At 42.0% G+C, this 17,677-nt stretch overlaps 1 protein-coding gene across 2 annotated transcripts in view; it reads left to right on the plus strand.

The window, feature by feature from the left end:
* The first annotated feature begins 124 nt into the window (after positions 1–124).
* ptk7b (protein tyrosine kinase 7b) overlaps positions 125–17,677 on the plus strand; it is a 247,499-nt gene continuing 229,946 nt past the window's right edge. For both annotated transcript variants that reach the window (XM_060926216.1, XM_060926217.1), the window contains exon 1: positions 125–566. In XM_060926216.1, the coding sequence (XP_060782199.1) occupies positions 410–566 (157 nt within the window). In that variant the 5' untranslated portion in view covers positions 125–409. The remainder of the gene's footprint in view (positions 567–17,677) is intronic.

Here is a 17,677-nt window from a genome sequence, read left to right on the forward strand (position 1 = left end):
GGGGAGGAAAGAAAGATTGCGGTTATTTAGTTGTCAGTGTTTCCGCTTTGCTCTGCCAGGAGGCTGCAGCATTGCCCTGGTTATTCATCAGCTCGCGCGCCCGAAACCGGAAGCAGTGGAGAGAGAGAGAGGTGTGTGTGTGTGTGTGTGTGTGTATGGTCTCTCAGGTCTGATCAGCTCACTGTAGTCCAGCCCCGACACCCAGGACTCACTCACACACACACACACACACTAATCCTCAACTCTGCACGCGCGACTTTCTCCCTGTGTGTGTGTGTGTGTGTGTGCAGGAGCCTGTGCTCCAGGTGATCACTCGGAAAGGTGTCTTCACTGTCAACTGAGATCCTTTCGATCTCTTCCTCGGTGTTGGACGCTTACCTGTTTGCTTTCTTCGGGACGGGTTGCAGACATGGACACATGGGACACATCAGACACACCGGTTCCGATCCAAACACAACACAGAGGAGCAAGCAGGAGCTCCACAGGCTTTAGGAATATGAGAAGATGGACTCTTTCTCCTCTCCGGATGAACAGTTTTCTGGCCATCTCTCTCTTCTGCACTACCGGTGAGCATATAGAAAGCTTTTTAAGTCTCCTTCATAAACACACACACACACACACACACACACACACTGGGGTGAAAGTCACTCCTTAGTCCCACCTGGATCAGACCTTTCTCTCTGAAACACAGTCTGATCACTGTTGCATGAACTCCTGAGCTTAAAACCCACTAACATCAATCCAATCCGGATGATTTCTCTGATCACTTTTTAGTGAAATCATTTCCAGAAAAGTGTTTTCGAGCACTATTATAACCGGGACAAATCTGTTAAAAGCTTGTACTATATCCAGAAGTGTATGTTTTATACCACTAATCCTCCTCCATGATGAAAGAAAACCTATAGATGGAAATCATCTGATTTTTCTTCTCATTCATTCATTCATTCATTCATTCAACCAACAAAATGAGTCCAAGATCATACATATGTTACAAATGTTTTATCGTTTTTAAGCAAACACAGTGTGACATGTCAGGATAGTTGTTTGTTTGATCTGTAACTGCTTATCCCGCGCAGGGGGGCAAGCTGGAGCCTATCCCAGCTGACCATGGGCGAGAGGCAGGGTACACCCTGGACAAGTCGCTAGCTCATCGCAGGGCTGATACACACACACACAGAGACACTCATGGTCAATTTAGAGCCATCAGTTAGCCTAACCTGCATATCTTTGGACTGTGGGAGGAAACCCACGGGGAGAACATGCAAACTCCACACAAAAAGGCCCTCGTCGGCTGCTGGGTTCAAACCCAGAACCTTCCTGCTGTGAGGCGACAGCGCTAACCACTACATCACCGTGCCGCCCAGGATAGTTGTAACACTCATTAATTATGTTGGAAGGGAGAAGTACAGTATAACAACTACAACTAAAGTGAAATTGATCTATTTATGATCTGAATTTAGTGGCTAAACGTTCCTTTAACATTAACTCAGCAGTGTGACAATCCTACACAATTATAAAATGCCACATTCTTATGTGTAACCTTTTGTGTAGTTATGAGTGTATGAGTAACTGTATTATAAGGGTTGAGTGGATGCATGTTCTCTGAATTATAGTTCATGTTTGACCGCCGTGCACTTTGTCTGGGGTTTATGAAAAAAGTACTTATTAGCATGCTAGAAAATTAACGAGCGTACATAGTACATGTTTAATTTTACGGTCAGGTAGGGTTTATCCAAAACAAAACCATCTCAGGCAGACATTTGTGGATATTTGGAGCAGAGATGTGCATGAAACATACTAGACATTTCCCACGTTCAAACTGGACAATATCAAGCATGTTTACAGCAAATACGACTATTCTAGCTTGTAGCACGTAGAAGATATTTGAAGAAGAAGAAGAAAAAAAGAATCATACATCTTACTCTTGAACTTGATAGTGTATTATGCAGTTGGCCTCTATTTTGGCTACAGAATAAAAAAAAGTGAAAACTTTCAGGCCCTTCATTTAAATCAATTCAATAAAACAGAAATAGCAGAAAGAGTCTTTTGATTTGCTACTTAATAATAATAATAATAATAATAATAATCTAAAGCAAGGCTCGAGAAGTCCCCCCCCCCCCTTTTTTTTTGTTGTTAAAGTGGTAGAAATCACAATCTACTCACAATGATAAACTCCGGTCACTCAGCCTTTCACTGATTCTCATTATTATACAGTCCTGTACAAGCCTTAGGCACATGCGAAGAAATGCTGTAGAGCAAAGATGTCTTCAGCAAGAATGAAATGAAGTATTTCTACGTTTAAAAATACTATAAAGAGCAACATACAGTAATAAATGAAACAAAGTCAGTATTTGGTGTGACGACCCTTTGCTTTAAAGAAAAAAAAATGCAGTCTTGGGTACAGTATGGAGTTTTATAATTATAAGGAAATTATCTGATAGGTTTTACTGAGCATCTTGCAGAACTGGCCGCAGTTCTTCTGCACTGCAAAAAATGATATAAGTGAAAATATCTTGAAAATAGTTGAAACGATCTCGCATTTCCTGTTAGAAGAATACAAGACACCAATTCTGAGATTCTCGATCACAACCAAGTTATTCTAAGATGTCTTTATCAAGTAAAAATATCTGTCCATGCAGCAAGATAATTTCACTTGTATTAAGTCATTTTCTCCTCAAATTCAGTTTTCAAATTTTTGCAGTGTGCAGACTTTGAAGGTCATACTTCTTACTTTTGCAGTAAAACCCAGCAGCCTTCATTATTTAATTTTTTATTTTAATTTTTTTTAAATCTAAACATGTCTCTTTATGTAATATGCTGCTTTCTTTAGTGGGATACAAAATTTTTTCTGTAACATTTAATTTTATGCTGGAAAATTAATGTTTGGAAATGTAAAAAAAAATTATTCGGACTTGATCATGTAGAAGTCATAAAAAAAATCAATAACAAAGTTAATATTTAAAAAATAGGGTGCCTAAGACTTTTGCACAGTACTGTATGTTTAATCTAAATTTCAGTCACCAAAAAAACCCAACAACAAGTAGACATATAAATAACCTAAATCTATAAATATCAAATCTAATCTCATCTCATTATCTGTAGCCGCTTTATCCTGTTCTACAGGGTCGCAGGCAAGCTGGAACCTATCCCAGCTGGACAAGTCGCCAGGTCATCACAGGGCTGACACATAGACACAGACAACCATTCACACCTACGGTCAATTTAGAGTCACCAGTTAACCTAACCTGCATGTCTTTGGGGGAAACCGGAGCACCCGGAGGAAACCCACGCGGACAACATGCAAACTCCACACAGAAAGGCCCTCGCCGGCCACGGGGCTCGAACCCGGACCTTCTTGCTGTGAGGCGACAGCGCTAACCACTACACCACCGTGCCGCCACGTTAAATCTAATGACAATTTTAATTTAAAAAAGTGTGTTATGAGTGCAAAGTTCAAGGAAAAAACTCTATAATGCTCTTAAAAACAAAACAAAACCCAAAGTATTACTAGGCACATTTATGCCTGTACAGTGTGTCTACAATCTAAATGGTGAAACAGAAAAAAAGTTTGTAAAAGGTTTGAGAATCCCTGCAGTGTATAAACAATATAGTGTAACTGAACGGCGACTGATTGGTACGTCGGGAAGATGTACGTTTAAAGATGGCACCCCAGTGACAGTGCGCAGTACTTTTTGCTCTGGGAGTGTAAGATAGGACTTTCCTGCTTTTCGCCAGAATATTCCATCATTTCATCATGTCATGACACCACTTTCATCTGGCCCATGCCAGAGTATAACAGTTGATTCTGAGTATCATTGGAGGACCATATTAGGTGTTTAAAGATCAGCGCTTGAGTTCTGCCCTGCCTTGCCTAGCTGACATGCTTATATGAGTTCCACTCATGTGTTAGTGCCACACTGATGAGGTGTTCTGGTGCAACTGAAACCTATTCCAAACAAAAACCTATGATCTGGGATCTGTCAGTGAGCTGGAGCCCCGGCACTGTATGTAGCCCAGGGCGTGTTTGTACATCCTCCAATCTTTCATATCTTTCACTCAAATGCCATGACTGTGATTATGAGTAATAGGGGCAAGAAGCCACATGAGGGTAATTTGTCTAAATATTTTGTTTACAAGACAAAAAGATATCAAGAAGCTTTCATGTTTTTAGCTACGTAGTGAATTAAAGTCAGCATACAGTTTTTGGTTCCAGTATACAGTAAAAATCCTGCTGAAAACCATTCTTTTGTTTCAATAAAACGGATTTTTAATCTGGAATAGATTCCTTCCGTCAGTGAGGGAAATCATGAGCTTTTTCTACAGTATTTAAAACCTGTACAACAGGGGTTCTCAACCTTTTGCAACCTGGGCCCCACCAAAGCTGGTTCATTGCAGTTGGGGGCCCCTCTTCTCGCCCCGCCCCCATCCCCCCCCCAAACACACTCACCCGCAGTGACGCCACCCGACCTACAGCACCTTATATTGACCGATAGATAGATAGATAGATAGATAGATAGATAGATAGATAGATAGATAGCCCTGGGCTAGATTATTATTATTATTATTATTATTATTATTAGTAGTAGTAGTAGTAGTAGCAGTAGCAGCAGTAGTAGCATTATCCATAGTAGACTAGCAGTAAGAAAACAACAAAAACAACAAATTATTTGGGTAGAGCTGAAATGGGGAAAGCAAAAATACAGTGTGGGGTAGTAGTCTTTAAAAAGACTGTTTGGGTTTTGCGCTGTATCAATGGATTGATGATAGTAGACTAGCGAGAGTCGGCACGAGTTAACTCGGCAAGAAACCAGACTAGTGTGTGTGTGGCAAGCACTCACACGGTGGCCACGGTATGCAGACTCACTCACGTGACGTTGCGTCATGTTCGCGTCACGGGCTTAAAATAACCTACACACAAGATTTTATGATAGATTGATGATAGATTTTATAATAGTATTGATTTGTATGTAATAGTCCAATGTCCTGCATTTTGACATGGGTAAATGTGTTGCATCTGCTTAGCTACTATAGCCTGTTAGCCCCAGATTTTTTTTTTCCTCCATACATGAAGCCTACTCGTGACCCCCCTGGAGTACCTCCGTGCCCCACCAGGGGGGCGCGCCCCCCCCCCCGGTTGAGAACCACTGCTGTACAAGAATCATAGTATGCAAGATTCCTTGATGGTATGAGTTCATAGTATGTCATTTATATCAAGTTACATTATATCGACCGGTGGGTGGTGGCACAAAATGTCTTCTCACAAAACAGCTTTAGTCTAAAACACAATATGTAACTTCGTGTTGAGGTTTATTGAGCTTTATGATTTCAGCTTGAAGACACACACTAGAAAAACAAGATTGCAAAACACAAACTTGATTGTTTTTTTCCCCCATTTAGCGTTCACAAAAAGACCCCCCCCCCCCCCCCCCCACACACACACCCATACCACCCGAAGATTTGACTGTCCAATCTCAAACGTGTAGCAGCTTTTTAACGTGACAATTGTTGGTTTTTATTTGTTTTTAAATGCCTACAGGGCTTTTAACCCTATTATTAAAACTAATGCTTGTGTGTGTGTGTGTGTGTGTGTGTACAGTTTTTGGGTATGCTTTTATATGTTGGTGAGGACCAAGATGTAAGGAAAGGAATATCTGAGAGTTTTTTTAAACAAAATTGCAACATCTTTTTTTTTTTTTAAGAGCGCTAACTGGTTTCCTTTTGGGTAATATTATGGTTTGATGTCTAACATAACGTTAATTACATAGCTGCATTAATCATTATGTCAGGAGAAGATGCTCACAAGAGAAGTAAAAAAAAAACATGTGTGTGCACGTGCATTAGAGGTGATTATACGTCTAAATCAGAGCAATAAGCTTGTTATTCTAATACCTGAACTCTATCTTGCTTTAAACTGGACATTGTGTGCGTATTCATTTTGAATGTTTCAAGGCACTTTTGTTTTAGCTTAACAGCAGTGTTTGGGCTTTTAGTAGAATCGCTTGTTTAGAATTGTGAAGCTTATACTGTGCACTTTCCAGGGCAGTCAGTCACTTTAATTATCTGTGTTACTGAAATGGTGGCTGTAAAGCAAAAGTGGATCTATGTTTTTCCTTAGAACTGACTTAATAGAACTCACACGTGGCCAATGGGCGGCATGGTGGTGCAGGGGTTAGACCTGTCACCTCACAGCAAAAAGGTTCTGGGTTCTGATGTCCAACTGGGGCCTTTCTGTGTGGAGTTTGCGTGTTTTCTCCCTGTGCCTGTGTGGGTTTCCTCCAGGTGCTCCAGTTTCCTCCTCCAGTCCAGAGACATGCGGATTAGGTTAAGTGTCCACTCTAAGGCTACATCCACACGACGACGGCAATGAGATTTTATTAAAAAAAATATCGCGTCCACATGGGCAACGGATCAGTAAAATATCAGGTACATATGGCAACGCAACGCTTGCTGAAAACGATGCAATACACATGCCACACCTCTACGTGCGCTGTAAGACGGTCCCATCGGAGACACCAGAACAATAGAAGAAGTAGACACATGCGCATAAACCCCTTCTTCTACCCGGCGTGAAGCACTCACAGGAACAAACACACAACAACAAGAAGAAGATGGCTGCGACTACGTGAGGAAATCGTGCCTTCTGTGTGTACAAAGTGTGCATAGTTTTATATAACTTAATTTTCTTATTGTGTAAACATTTTGAAAAGCATTTTTATATTATTTATATAACTATTTTATATTGTGTGTGAACATTTTGAAAAGCAGTCTTATCCAATAAAAAAAAAGAAATTCAAGAAATGGTTCAGTTACTTGTTTATTTAAAAGAAAAGCTGTATACAAAAATGAATGCAATGCAGTGGTTCATACAAAACAGCGAGAGTGCTGCTTGTTCTAGTCATGTGGTTGTGACGTCATCATAAACAAATCCGTTCTACTCATCCAGACAACTTCGCAACGGCGCCGTTGCCAGATTTTTCCACTCTGGAACCCGTTCTCATTTTGGGGCACCCAAAACGCCGGTGCCGTGTGGACGCCAGGCTGAAACGATAAACAATTTTATCAGATTCACCTGAATCCGTTGCCGTGTGGACAGCCTCTAAATTGCCCATCCTTGACTTGCAAGTGACGTCAGACCAAAATAGAAACCCGGATGTTGGCCATGTTGGTGGATATACAAATGTGGGGTCAAGCGACATTCCATACAAAACAGTCACGTGTGCGCAACTCTTTGTTTTTGTTCTTTGTTTTGCTTTAAGCGTTCTTTTAGCTCTGCCATATCTTTGTGCTGTATATGGTTGTGGTCACAACAGTACTTGTGACCGTGGCACGTTCTGATTTTTTAGAATTCTGTCTGTGATTATTCGGAAAGAGGGCGGGGAAACTCTGAGGCTTAGTACGGAGAGGAGACGAACACGGCTGAACAACATCGACAGGGCTGATCTAACAGAGGCTAAAACCAAAACAGCTCGTGTTTGCAGTAATCATTTTATTTCCGGTGAGATTCAAAAGCGTTCTCGATAATATCATGGACGAATTTTATTTCGTGGTGTTAGAATTTCTCTATAAAATGAGCGTTCTCTTGTCATGGTTCACTCGGTCGTTGTAATAATTTTAACACGTATTACCATTTCGCTTCTAGGAGCGCCAGCAAAATTATACGATAGAAACAATCCAGACTGGGCACCCACTCAGAAAATGGGCTATGTTTCGTCCGAGGTTGGACTTGATTCTTGAACACGATATCTGGGTACTCGATGGTCGGCAGAAGTGTCTTATCTTCAGAAAAGTCTGACTTTTTTCAATAATATTGGTCAAAACCACACACATCTATCTTCTCTTTGTATCGAATCTTCGCTGGACCGTTCAAATCGTGGTAATATTGAGAAAATTCAGCACTGTTTACAGACACGCTTTCAGCGGCTGCCATCCTAGTTGCTTTGTATATCCACCATTATGGCGGACGCTCATGACGTAGCCCATTTTGATCACGTGGTTGCAAGTCATCTATAGGTGTGTATGTGAGTTTGGATGATTGTTCCTTTTTGTATTAGCCCTGCGATAGATTGGTGACCTGTCCAGTGTGTACCCCACCTCTCTCCTGAAGTCTGCTGGGACTGGCTCCAGCTTCCCCCACGTCCCTGATAGATAAGCAGTATAGATAATGGATGGATGGACATATCGCAAACAGATACAGTCTAAAGAAGGATCAGTTTAGATCTCAGGATCTCTACAAATCAAATATTTACTCAGTGGATGATTATGAACCACATCTGTTTAGCTGCGTGTCCCTCTCTTTAGTTCTGAGCCTTTGTTGCGGTCTTCTTTCCATCTGTGGTCAAGAAAATGTCTTCCATGTACAGCCTTCCTAAAAATGATTTGCGTATGTGTGTTTGGGGGGGAATGTTTTGTATCTTGGTGGGGCCCAAGTATGTGCACATACCGTATGAATGTATTGCAGAAGTTTTCATTTCTGAGTTTCAAAAAGGGAAAAGTTAGTTGAGTTCAGATCTGTTACATTCACACCTTATCTATCCTGCGCTGTTTCCCTTCTATCTGCAGAGTCCAGTTTGATCTCGCTGGAAAGCAGAGAAACTGAGAAAGAAAGAAAGACAAGGAGAGAGACCCATTTCCCACAGCTGACTTATCAGTCAACTCAAAACTGATGTTTATGATGGCTGGATTTTTTTCCACTTGAGCAGTTCCTTTGGCCTGATTAAAGGATTTATACGACAATCCAGAACATTAAGAACAGGTCATGCATTTTCAAGAAATCAGCAAAAGTTCTAAAGGTTAAAGAGTGAGTGGGAAAACGGAAGATAAGATGACGGAGTGTAACCTTTGAGGTGGTTTTACTTGGGCTGTTTCAGCCTTCCCACATGGACTTGCTTCACCCGCGGACCACCCCGTCTCTGCTTACTACATGACCATAATTCACCTTTCCATATGGTCAGAGTCAGATTGTAATGTTGTAGCAAGGCAAAACATACAACCTCAGGAGTCACAGGCCATGTGCCTCTCTTCACTGTTGCTGAAAAATCCCAGAAGTGTTGTCAATCATGCAGAACCACAGAGATTGCAGGGATTAGCCTGTGTTTGACAGCCATAAATTGGCTTAGGACACCGCGTGTTTGTGACTCGACTGGAATCTTACCCACAGGGCATTGAGTGAGGAGCAGGGGAGTGGCACTGAATGTGCTTAAACTATTGAGTTGTTGTAGACTCTCACTTTAGTCACGATTATATACTGTATATCTATGGAGGCCTGAAAAAGCCCTTTAAGTGGTTAAAATATGATATTCTATGTATAGTTATTATTAAACTACAGGATTAAAAACAACTGAAATACGTTTTTCTTTTGCGTATACCTTGATGACATGTAACATTTATAGTATTTAAAAACCTGGTTATCCCCTTAAAGTGAAGGGAGAAAATTCCATCTGGACTGTAGCACAGAACTGGACTGAATAAACTAATGTCCCTTTCACTACGACACGTAGCTATCCAACAAAGCCTGACATTCAGTATATGATGACGATTCGCTAGAAAGGGTTTATAGATATTTAGGCATACTGATTGTTTTTAAGGGCGGTACGGTGGTGTAGTGGTTAGCACTGTCACCTCACAGCAAGAAGGTTCTGGGTTTGAGCCCAGTGGCCAACGGGGGCCTTTCTGTGTGGAGTTTGCATGTTCTCCTCGTGTCTGCATGGGTTTCCTCCGGGTGCTCCGGTTTCCCCCACAGTCCAAAGACATGCAGGTTAGGCTAATTGGTGGCTCCAAATTGACCGTAGGTGTGAATGTGAATGGTTGTTTGTCTCTATTGGCCCTTTTCCACTACCCTTTTTCAGCTCACTTCAGCCCGACACGGCTCGCGTTTCGACTACCTCAGAGCAGCACGACTCAGCTCGCTTCAGCCCTGCTCAGCACCCAAAACTCGCACGGTTTTGGAGTGGGGCTGAAGCGAGCCAAACCGAGCCGAGTGGGGCTAGGGGCGTGAGCAGACACTCCCCTGTGCACTGATTGGTGAGGAGGAGTGTCCTCACATGCCCACACACGCCCCGCGAGCACGCTGGGATCTGTAAACACCGTAAACCCGGAAGAAGAATAATTACGAATTACGAGAATTTCTGAAGCCTTATGCGCCTCGCCTCATCTATACGCTCTTGCCAGTATCTGTTGGCGTTGTCGGTGACAACAAGCCACAGCACCAAGACCAGCAACACTAACGACTCCATGTCCTCCATGTTTATTGTTTACTATCCGGGTCGTGAGACTACTGCTTAAAAGCTCACTGATGTCACTGTTTGCACTGCCTAACGACATCACGTGACGTCCACCCACTTTCGCTAACTCCACCCAATGTGTCCACCCACTTCCAGCCAGCACGGTTTAGCGCGGTTGTAGTCGAAATGCAACTCCAACAGTCCCGCTCAGCTCGACTCAGCCCAACTCAGCCGCGTTGGTAGTGGAAAAGCGGCATATGTGTCAGCCCTGTGATGACCTGGTGACTTGTCCAGGGTGTACACCGCCTCTCACCCATATTCAGCTGGGATAGGCTCTAGCTTGCCCGCGACTCTGCATAGGATAAGTGGTTACAGATAATGGATGGATGATTGTTTTTACCATTATTTTTGTTAAATTGGCTTCTTACTGAACACAATCTTTGCAGAAAGCTGACAAGATTAAACAGTACATTTTTAACATTGCCATATGTTTTCATTTGTTTTGGTGGAATATACAGTGTTTATGATTTCTTCAATTTGCGGTGTCAGAGTATGTTATAGGAAGAAAAACATAATTTTGGTCCAAACCAGATTTTTTTTTTGCCTGTTTACTAGAATTCAGCCACAGAAAATCTAAATTCTTTCCCAGACCCCTACACACACGTACTGTCTTACTATCATGTGAGAAGGACCATATCCTATGTGTGAATCACTGGCCCTTCTACAACGTGAACTGAATTCAGTTTGATTTTATTTGTACCGTGCCTTTCACAAAATACATTGTCACAAAGCAGAGGTTTGGTATCTCCATCCCAGTGTCCCCGCTTCTTTTACTGTGCTGTTTTTTGACTGGCCTATATGTGGTGCTCTGGAACATCACACATTGTTGGGAGGTGACACATAACTCAGACGGCTTTTATAGACCACAGGCCTAATTTTAATGCCACCAGTTTATTAGAGCTTGAAACCAATGTCGTATTCAGTTCTACTCATGGCTAATCCAGAAGAATAAATGCAGCCACATTATTATCTTTGTGGATGATACCACAGCATGAGACTGATTACAAAAGCCATTTGTGCAGCTTCAAATGACAAGAAGGTCATGGTAGATATGATGTGCACATGGAGACATGGTTATAATCTCATAACCACTGAATGGGTGAGACTTTGTATTAGGGCTGCACGATTATGGAAAAAATGGTAATCACGATTATCTTGATCAAAATTGTAATCACGATTATTAATCACGATTATTCTTGATGTGGCGGCACGGTGGTGTAGTGGTTAGCGCTGTCGCCTCACAGCAAGAAGGTCCTGGGTTCGAGCCCCGGGGCCAGCGAGGGCCTTTCTGTGTGGAGTTTGCATGTTCTCCCCGTGTCCGCGTGGGTTTCCTCCGGGTGCTCCGGTTTCCCCCACAGTCCAAAGACATGCAGGTTAGGTTAACTGGTGACTCTAAATTGACCGTAGGTGTGAATGTGAGTGTGAATGGTTGTCTGTGTCTATGTGTCAGCCCTGTGAGGACCTGGCGACTTGTCCAGGGTGTACCCCGCCTTTCGCCCGTAGTCAGCTGGGATAGGCTCCAGCTTGCCTGCGACCCTGTAGAAGGATAAAGCGGCTAGAGATGATGAGATGAGATGAGATATTCTTGATGTTAGGGAAATCACTTAAATTTTATTTCACTATATTCAAACAAACAATATGAACAGCTTTCGGTGCAGAATGAAATTTAAAAGAGAAATTCTGATTTCCAAATGACAAATGAAATTTATCCAAGAAATTACCAAAGGATGAAGGAACTGAAAACTCATCTCATCTCATCTCATTATCTCTAGCCGCTTTATCCTTCTACAGGGTCGCAGGCAAGCTGGAGCCTATCCCAGCTGACTACGGGCGAAAGGCGGGGTACACCCTGGACAAGTCGCCAGGTCATCACAGGGCTGACACATAGACACAGACAACCATTCACACTCACATTCACACCTACGGTCAATTTAGAGTCACCAGTTAACCTAACCTGCATGTCTTTGGACTGTGGGGGAAACCGGAGCACCCGGAGGAAACCCACGCGGACACGGGGAGAACATGCAAACTCCACACAGAAAGGCCCTCGCCGGCCCCGGGGCTCGAACCCAGGACCTTCTTGCTGTGAGGCGACAGTGTTAACCACTACACCACCGTGCCGCCAACTGAAAACTCAATTGCAACAATTACATAGTATTATACTGAGGCCTACAAGTTTTTAGCTAGAAAGACCAGCCTATCAACATGCTCTGGCTTTAAACATGAGCGAAGGCAGGTCACAACATTGCCTCCAGTGCTAAATACGCTCAATCTGTTACCTACTCTCACGCTATCACCCCTTGAAGAAGATACCGCCAGTGTTGCCAGACACTGCTGACGTTTTCCAGCCCAAAATATGTTCAAATCCGCCAAAATGCACTTAAAACCGCCCAATCTGGCAACACTGGATACCGCTGCACTGAAGCTCTGCGCACTTGGCTTGCTTGCTTATTTAGGCGGAGTAATGAACCCTTACATGCGTCGGCTCGCCCCCTAATGGTTTGGCGGAGTACTGGTCAAAAAGTGCTTGATCAGATATGCAGATTTTAAAATGCATTTGAAATGCAGAGCTCGCATTTTAAATGGAAATAAATCGCGATTTTCATTTAATTTAATCGTGGCAGCCAAAATCAAGATTTTCGATTAAATTCGATTAATTGTGCAGCCCTACTTTGTATATCACGATTTCACCGTTCTAGAGACAGGGCTTTGTGTTGCTAATACTGACAATATCATTACCTTAAAGCTCATCTCATCTCATTATCTCTAGCCGCTTTATCCTTCTACAGGGTCGCAGGCAAGCTGGAGCCTATCCCAGCTGACTACGGGCGAAAGGCGGGGTACACCCTGGACAAGTCACCAGGTCATCACAGGGCTGACACATAGACACAGACAACCATTCACACTCACATTCACACCTACGGTCAATTTAGAGTCACCAGTTAACCTAACCTGCATGTCTTTGGACTGTGGGGGAAACCGGAGCACCCGGAGGAAACCCACGCGGACACGGGGAGAACATGCAAACTCCACACAGAAAGGCCCTCGCCGGCCCCGGGGCTCGAACCCAGGACCTTCTTGCTGTGAGGCGACAACGCTAACCACTACACCACCGTGCCGCCCTACCTTAAAGCTAGGGTAGGTAATTTTTTAGAAGCCTTTTTGTTATATTTCTTGAAATTCTCTTTACGTCCCGGGCCGAACGAAATGATGATTGGATGGCCTACCTGCTTGTCTGCATGTCTACTTGTGCGCACTCTGCTTGTGCAAGCCTCGCACGTTACTGGAGTCTTCCACAAGGTCAGGCAAACCTATTGCTAAGGCTAGTGATCTAGTTGACTTTGGAGGGAGGGCTAAAGGAAAGGGGTGGGATTTTTTTCAGTTGGCTACTTTCAAACTGTAGCTTACTCTTGCTGGATTCTCCAAAATTACCTACTCTAGCTTTAACAGAAATAAATTGTACACGCTTCACTTTTATGCAGGTTTGCAAAAGAGACGAGGTATGATAGGATGGCGGGTGATGTAAAGTTTGTCTAAGGCCCACTTTACACGGGGACGGTCTGAAACAAAAACGCAAAAGTCCGTTTTCGTTCTCACTTTTTTCCGCGTCTACACGACCGTTTTCAAGGAGGAAATCTGTGTCTATACGGTGACGCATAAATGTGTGGAATTCAATTGGATGTGCATGCCAGGCGGCTAGTTGGTGCTGTGAAAGACCTCCGCTATGTCTGCACGCATGCGCAACGTCTTCCGTCTTGTCTGATCTGCACATCTGCGCCGCGAAAACTTTGACTGCTATGGCTACTCGTGAGGTTAAGAAAAACTTCCTCCGACGAATCGGTGTATCCAAAAATTCATAAAGGTAATTGCATACCCGCCTCTGTTCATTAACGGTATATGTGCAGATTCGGTATAGATGTTCGAAGGACTCCTGGACGTTTATTAAAGCTGCCAGAGCAGCTTGAAGGTCCGTTGGATCGATATAATCAGACATGCTCTTACTTTTTTACTTACTTTCTTACTTCCCGGGCTGGCATGTACAGTATATGACACATGTATGACGTAAACGCGTACCCGACGTGAGCAGATCCGAGCAGAGTTTCGCGTATTGGGTAGTTTAGACGGATATGCAACGGGGGCTGTTTTTAACTTATCCACTCTGGAAGGCGTTTTCAATTTTTTCCGTTTTTCAGCCTCGGAAACGCCGTCCCCGTGTAGACGAAAGGCACTTCCGATAAAATATTTAGTCGTTTTTACCCGACAGCGTCCTCGTGTAAACGGGCCCTAAATGATGACATGGAGTAAGTATTTTGTTCTGTTTCTTTATGACTCCTTGTGGCTACATTTAAATTGTGGATGGAAATGCCTTCCTGGTGAGAAAGGTCAGAGGAAAATGCTTAGACTGATACAAGCTGACAAAAAGACTACTCTAACTCAAATAAGCACTCTTTACAAACATGGTGAGCAGAAAAGCATCTTAGAATGCAAAACATGTCGAACATTGAGGCATATGGGCTTCGACAACAGAAGACCATGTCGGGTTCAGTTCTCATGTCAGTCAAGAATTGGCTACAGTGGACACATGCTCACTGAAACTGGGAAGTTAAAAAGACCAAGTGATGCTTTTCCAGTTTTCTAGTCTAGTGTCAGGGGATTGGATAACGACATGAATAAGCAGGCGCACGGTTGTTGCATAAAATAGTCTGTTGCATAAAGTAGTCTGAGAGCGTATTATGCAAAATAATATTTGACTGGTGTTGTTTTGATTATTTATTCTTGGTGTACCTTCCTCGGAATACATCATGGACACGCACAATTGCATTTTGTTCTTTTTTTTGCAGAAAAAAATACTCAATGGGTAATTCTTAGAGGCTGCCCGCAAACGACTATTTGAGGAAATTGACGAAATCAAACTCCTCACATTGTACTGATTCACTACTATGTGTGTTTAAATTGCATCAGTGTGTTGTACTAGAATCTGGAACACATGCAACTTGAATACGAAGTAGCACAGATAGCCTCAAAGAGCCGCTTCCACTGAAACGTACAGTATTGGTAACAATGCAGCAAGACAATGGAGACTGATAAAACTGCCTCCAGTAAAAGTGCTTTTTCTCGCTGAGAGGTTTAGAAGGCATGTGGGGTAAAAGCTTCACTCTCAGGGATGTTTAGGTGAATACTGGCTCACTGTTAAACCTGCAGTATGAACCCATTTGCCATCATTTCCCTTACAAAAAAGTTTATTCAAGTGTGCTTCTAGTATACTTCTTTTAAACTAAAAATAAGAGTGTGCTTTCAGTTTCCTTTTTATTTAGTTATCAGAGATATACTTAGTAAAGTTATACATAAGTATACTTGGCTTATACTGAAAAGTATATAGAAAAGTCTAAGTATATTAAGCTTATACTGAAACTTTTGATCAAGATATACTTAACAAAAGTGTAATATTTTTAACAAAAGTATTAAAATATTTGTGCCTTATGTTTAAGTGTACTTGCCCTGTAGTTGTGTTTATCCTTTTGATAGTAGCCTATAAAATACTTCTTTTTCACATATTGGCTTCTTTGTGATATACGGCAGCATGTTTTAAATCCCAGCTTTTAAACCTACCGGTACATGTAGTACCATAAGTTTGTGGTCAGCTCTGGGGTGGAATACTAATAGTATATTTCCAATATGCTATAACGTATTCTTTTATAAACTAAAAAGTGGACTAGAAGTGTATAACAAGTAAACCAATAGTATATTTCCTGTATACTACAAAATATACTTTAGTAAACTAAAAAAAAAGTGGACTAGAAGTATAAAACAAGTAAACTCATAGTATATTTCCAGTATACTATGAAGTATTCTTTTGTAAACTAGAAAAGCACTCGGAGAGCGCAGACCTCCGCCAAGCATCCTTTAAAAAAATCCGGGATCCAGAAGGTGATCCGGATCACCGCCAAAATTTAATGGCTTGTTACTTGTGCCCAGTCACACCTCTGGAAAAAATTTCAGAGCAATCCGTTCATTACTTTTTCTTGTAATGTTGCTAACAGACAAACAAACAAACCAACGCTACCGAAAACATAACCTCCTTGGCGGAGGTAACTAAAGAGTGGACTACAAGTATAGAACTAGTAAACTATTAGTATATAAGTTTACTTGTGGTGTACTTGCAGTACAAGATAAAAAATACTAGTTGTATACTCAGAGTTTACTTCTCTTAGACTTAAAGTATACTTTTTATAAACTAAAAGTGGGCCAATTTAGTCCCAAGAAGTATTAGATTAGTTTACTTACAAGTATACTGGAAGTACGTTGATATCGGTGTACTTGGTACACAAAAGTTTACTTTTTAACGTTACTTAAGTATACTTAATAAAATGAACTTGAAGTATACTTCTTTTTGATAAGGGTTAGCTCATTCACCTAACAACAATGTTCTGTATTTTTCCTCACAGAGTGCAGTGAAAGCCCCATAGTCCATATTTGTGGTGTTTAAATGAAGTCTTAAATACTTTTTATTTTTCTCATGTTGAATTTAGTAACACTGCTTTCAACAATAGGTTAAGGGTTTCATTAGCAAAGCTATTAGCAATGAAGTGGTAGCATTGCTACTTTTTATGGCATCTACTCCATCTTGTAAATGGTATATTAAAACCTATTTTCGTGTCAGGGAAGCAAAATAACACTGATGAGCACTACAGTGGCTCATTTAAAATTCAGTCTTTAGATCAATCAGGAAAAGTTTTTCCTCTCGGTTCAAGCACAGTCGACTCAAAGTTGCTAGCTGCTAGCAAGTCAGCTCTCTCTCACTGAGGGGGGAAAAGAAAAACAATGAATAATTGGTATTTTCTGGGCTCATTTCTGGATGAATGAGCATCTTTATTTGTCTTTAATTGTACTGCTGCTAAATTAATCCTGTTTTGTTCTCAGTGGTGTCCTCAGTTAATAAAACATTCATTCATTCATTCATTTGCTAATGTATCCTACAGCTTTTAAATGCCTCTGGTGTATTCAATCGATCGTTTCCCATACATGCGTTTAAACCATCTGACTCGAAACAGCACACAATTTTCTGGTTCTCAAACAATGCAAAAGTACAAATACTTCATTGGATCACTGGAGTCATTGCATAACAAATTAAGCATCATATTGTTTTCACACAGCTTATTTTCATTATTCTTTGAATTAATGCACATAGCTTTAGGTTGTAGGGCGGCACGGTGGTGTAGTGGTTAGCGCTGGCGCCTCACAGCAAGAAGGTCCGGGTTCGAGCCCCGTGGCCGGCGAGGGCCTTTCTGTGTGGAGTTTGCATGTTCTCCCCGTGTCCGCGTGGGTTTCCTCCGGGTGCTCCGGTTTCCCCCACAGTCCAAAGACATGCAGGTTAGGTTAACTGGTGACTCTAAATT

Source organism: Neoarius graeffei, chromosome 7 (genome assembly GCF_027579695.1).
Source record: "Neoarius graeffei isolate fNeoGra1 chromosome 7, fNeoGra1.pri, whole genome shotgun sequence".
In the NCBI taxonomy this organism is placed as follows: Eukaryota; Metazoa; Chordata; class Actinopteri; order Siluriformes; family Ariidae; genus Neoarius; species Neoarius graeffei.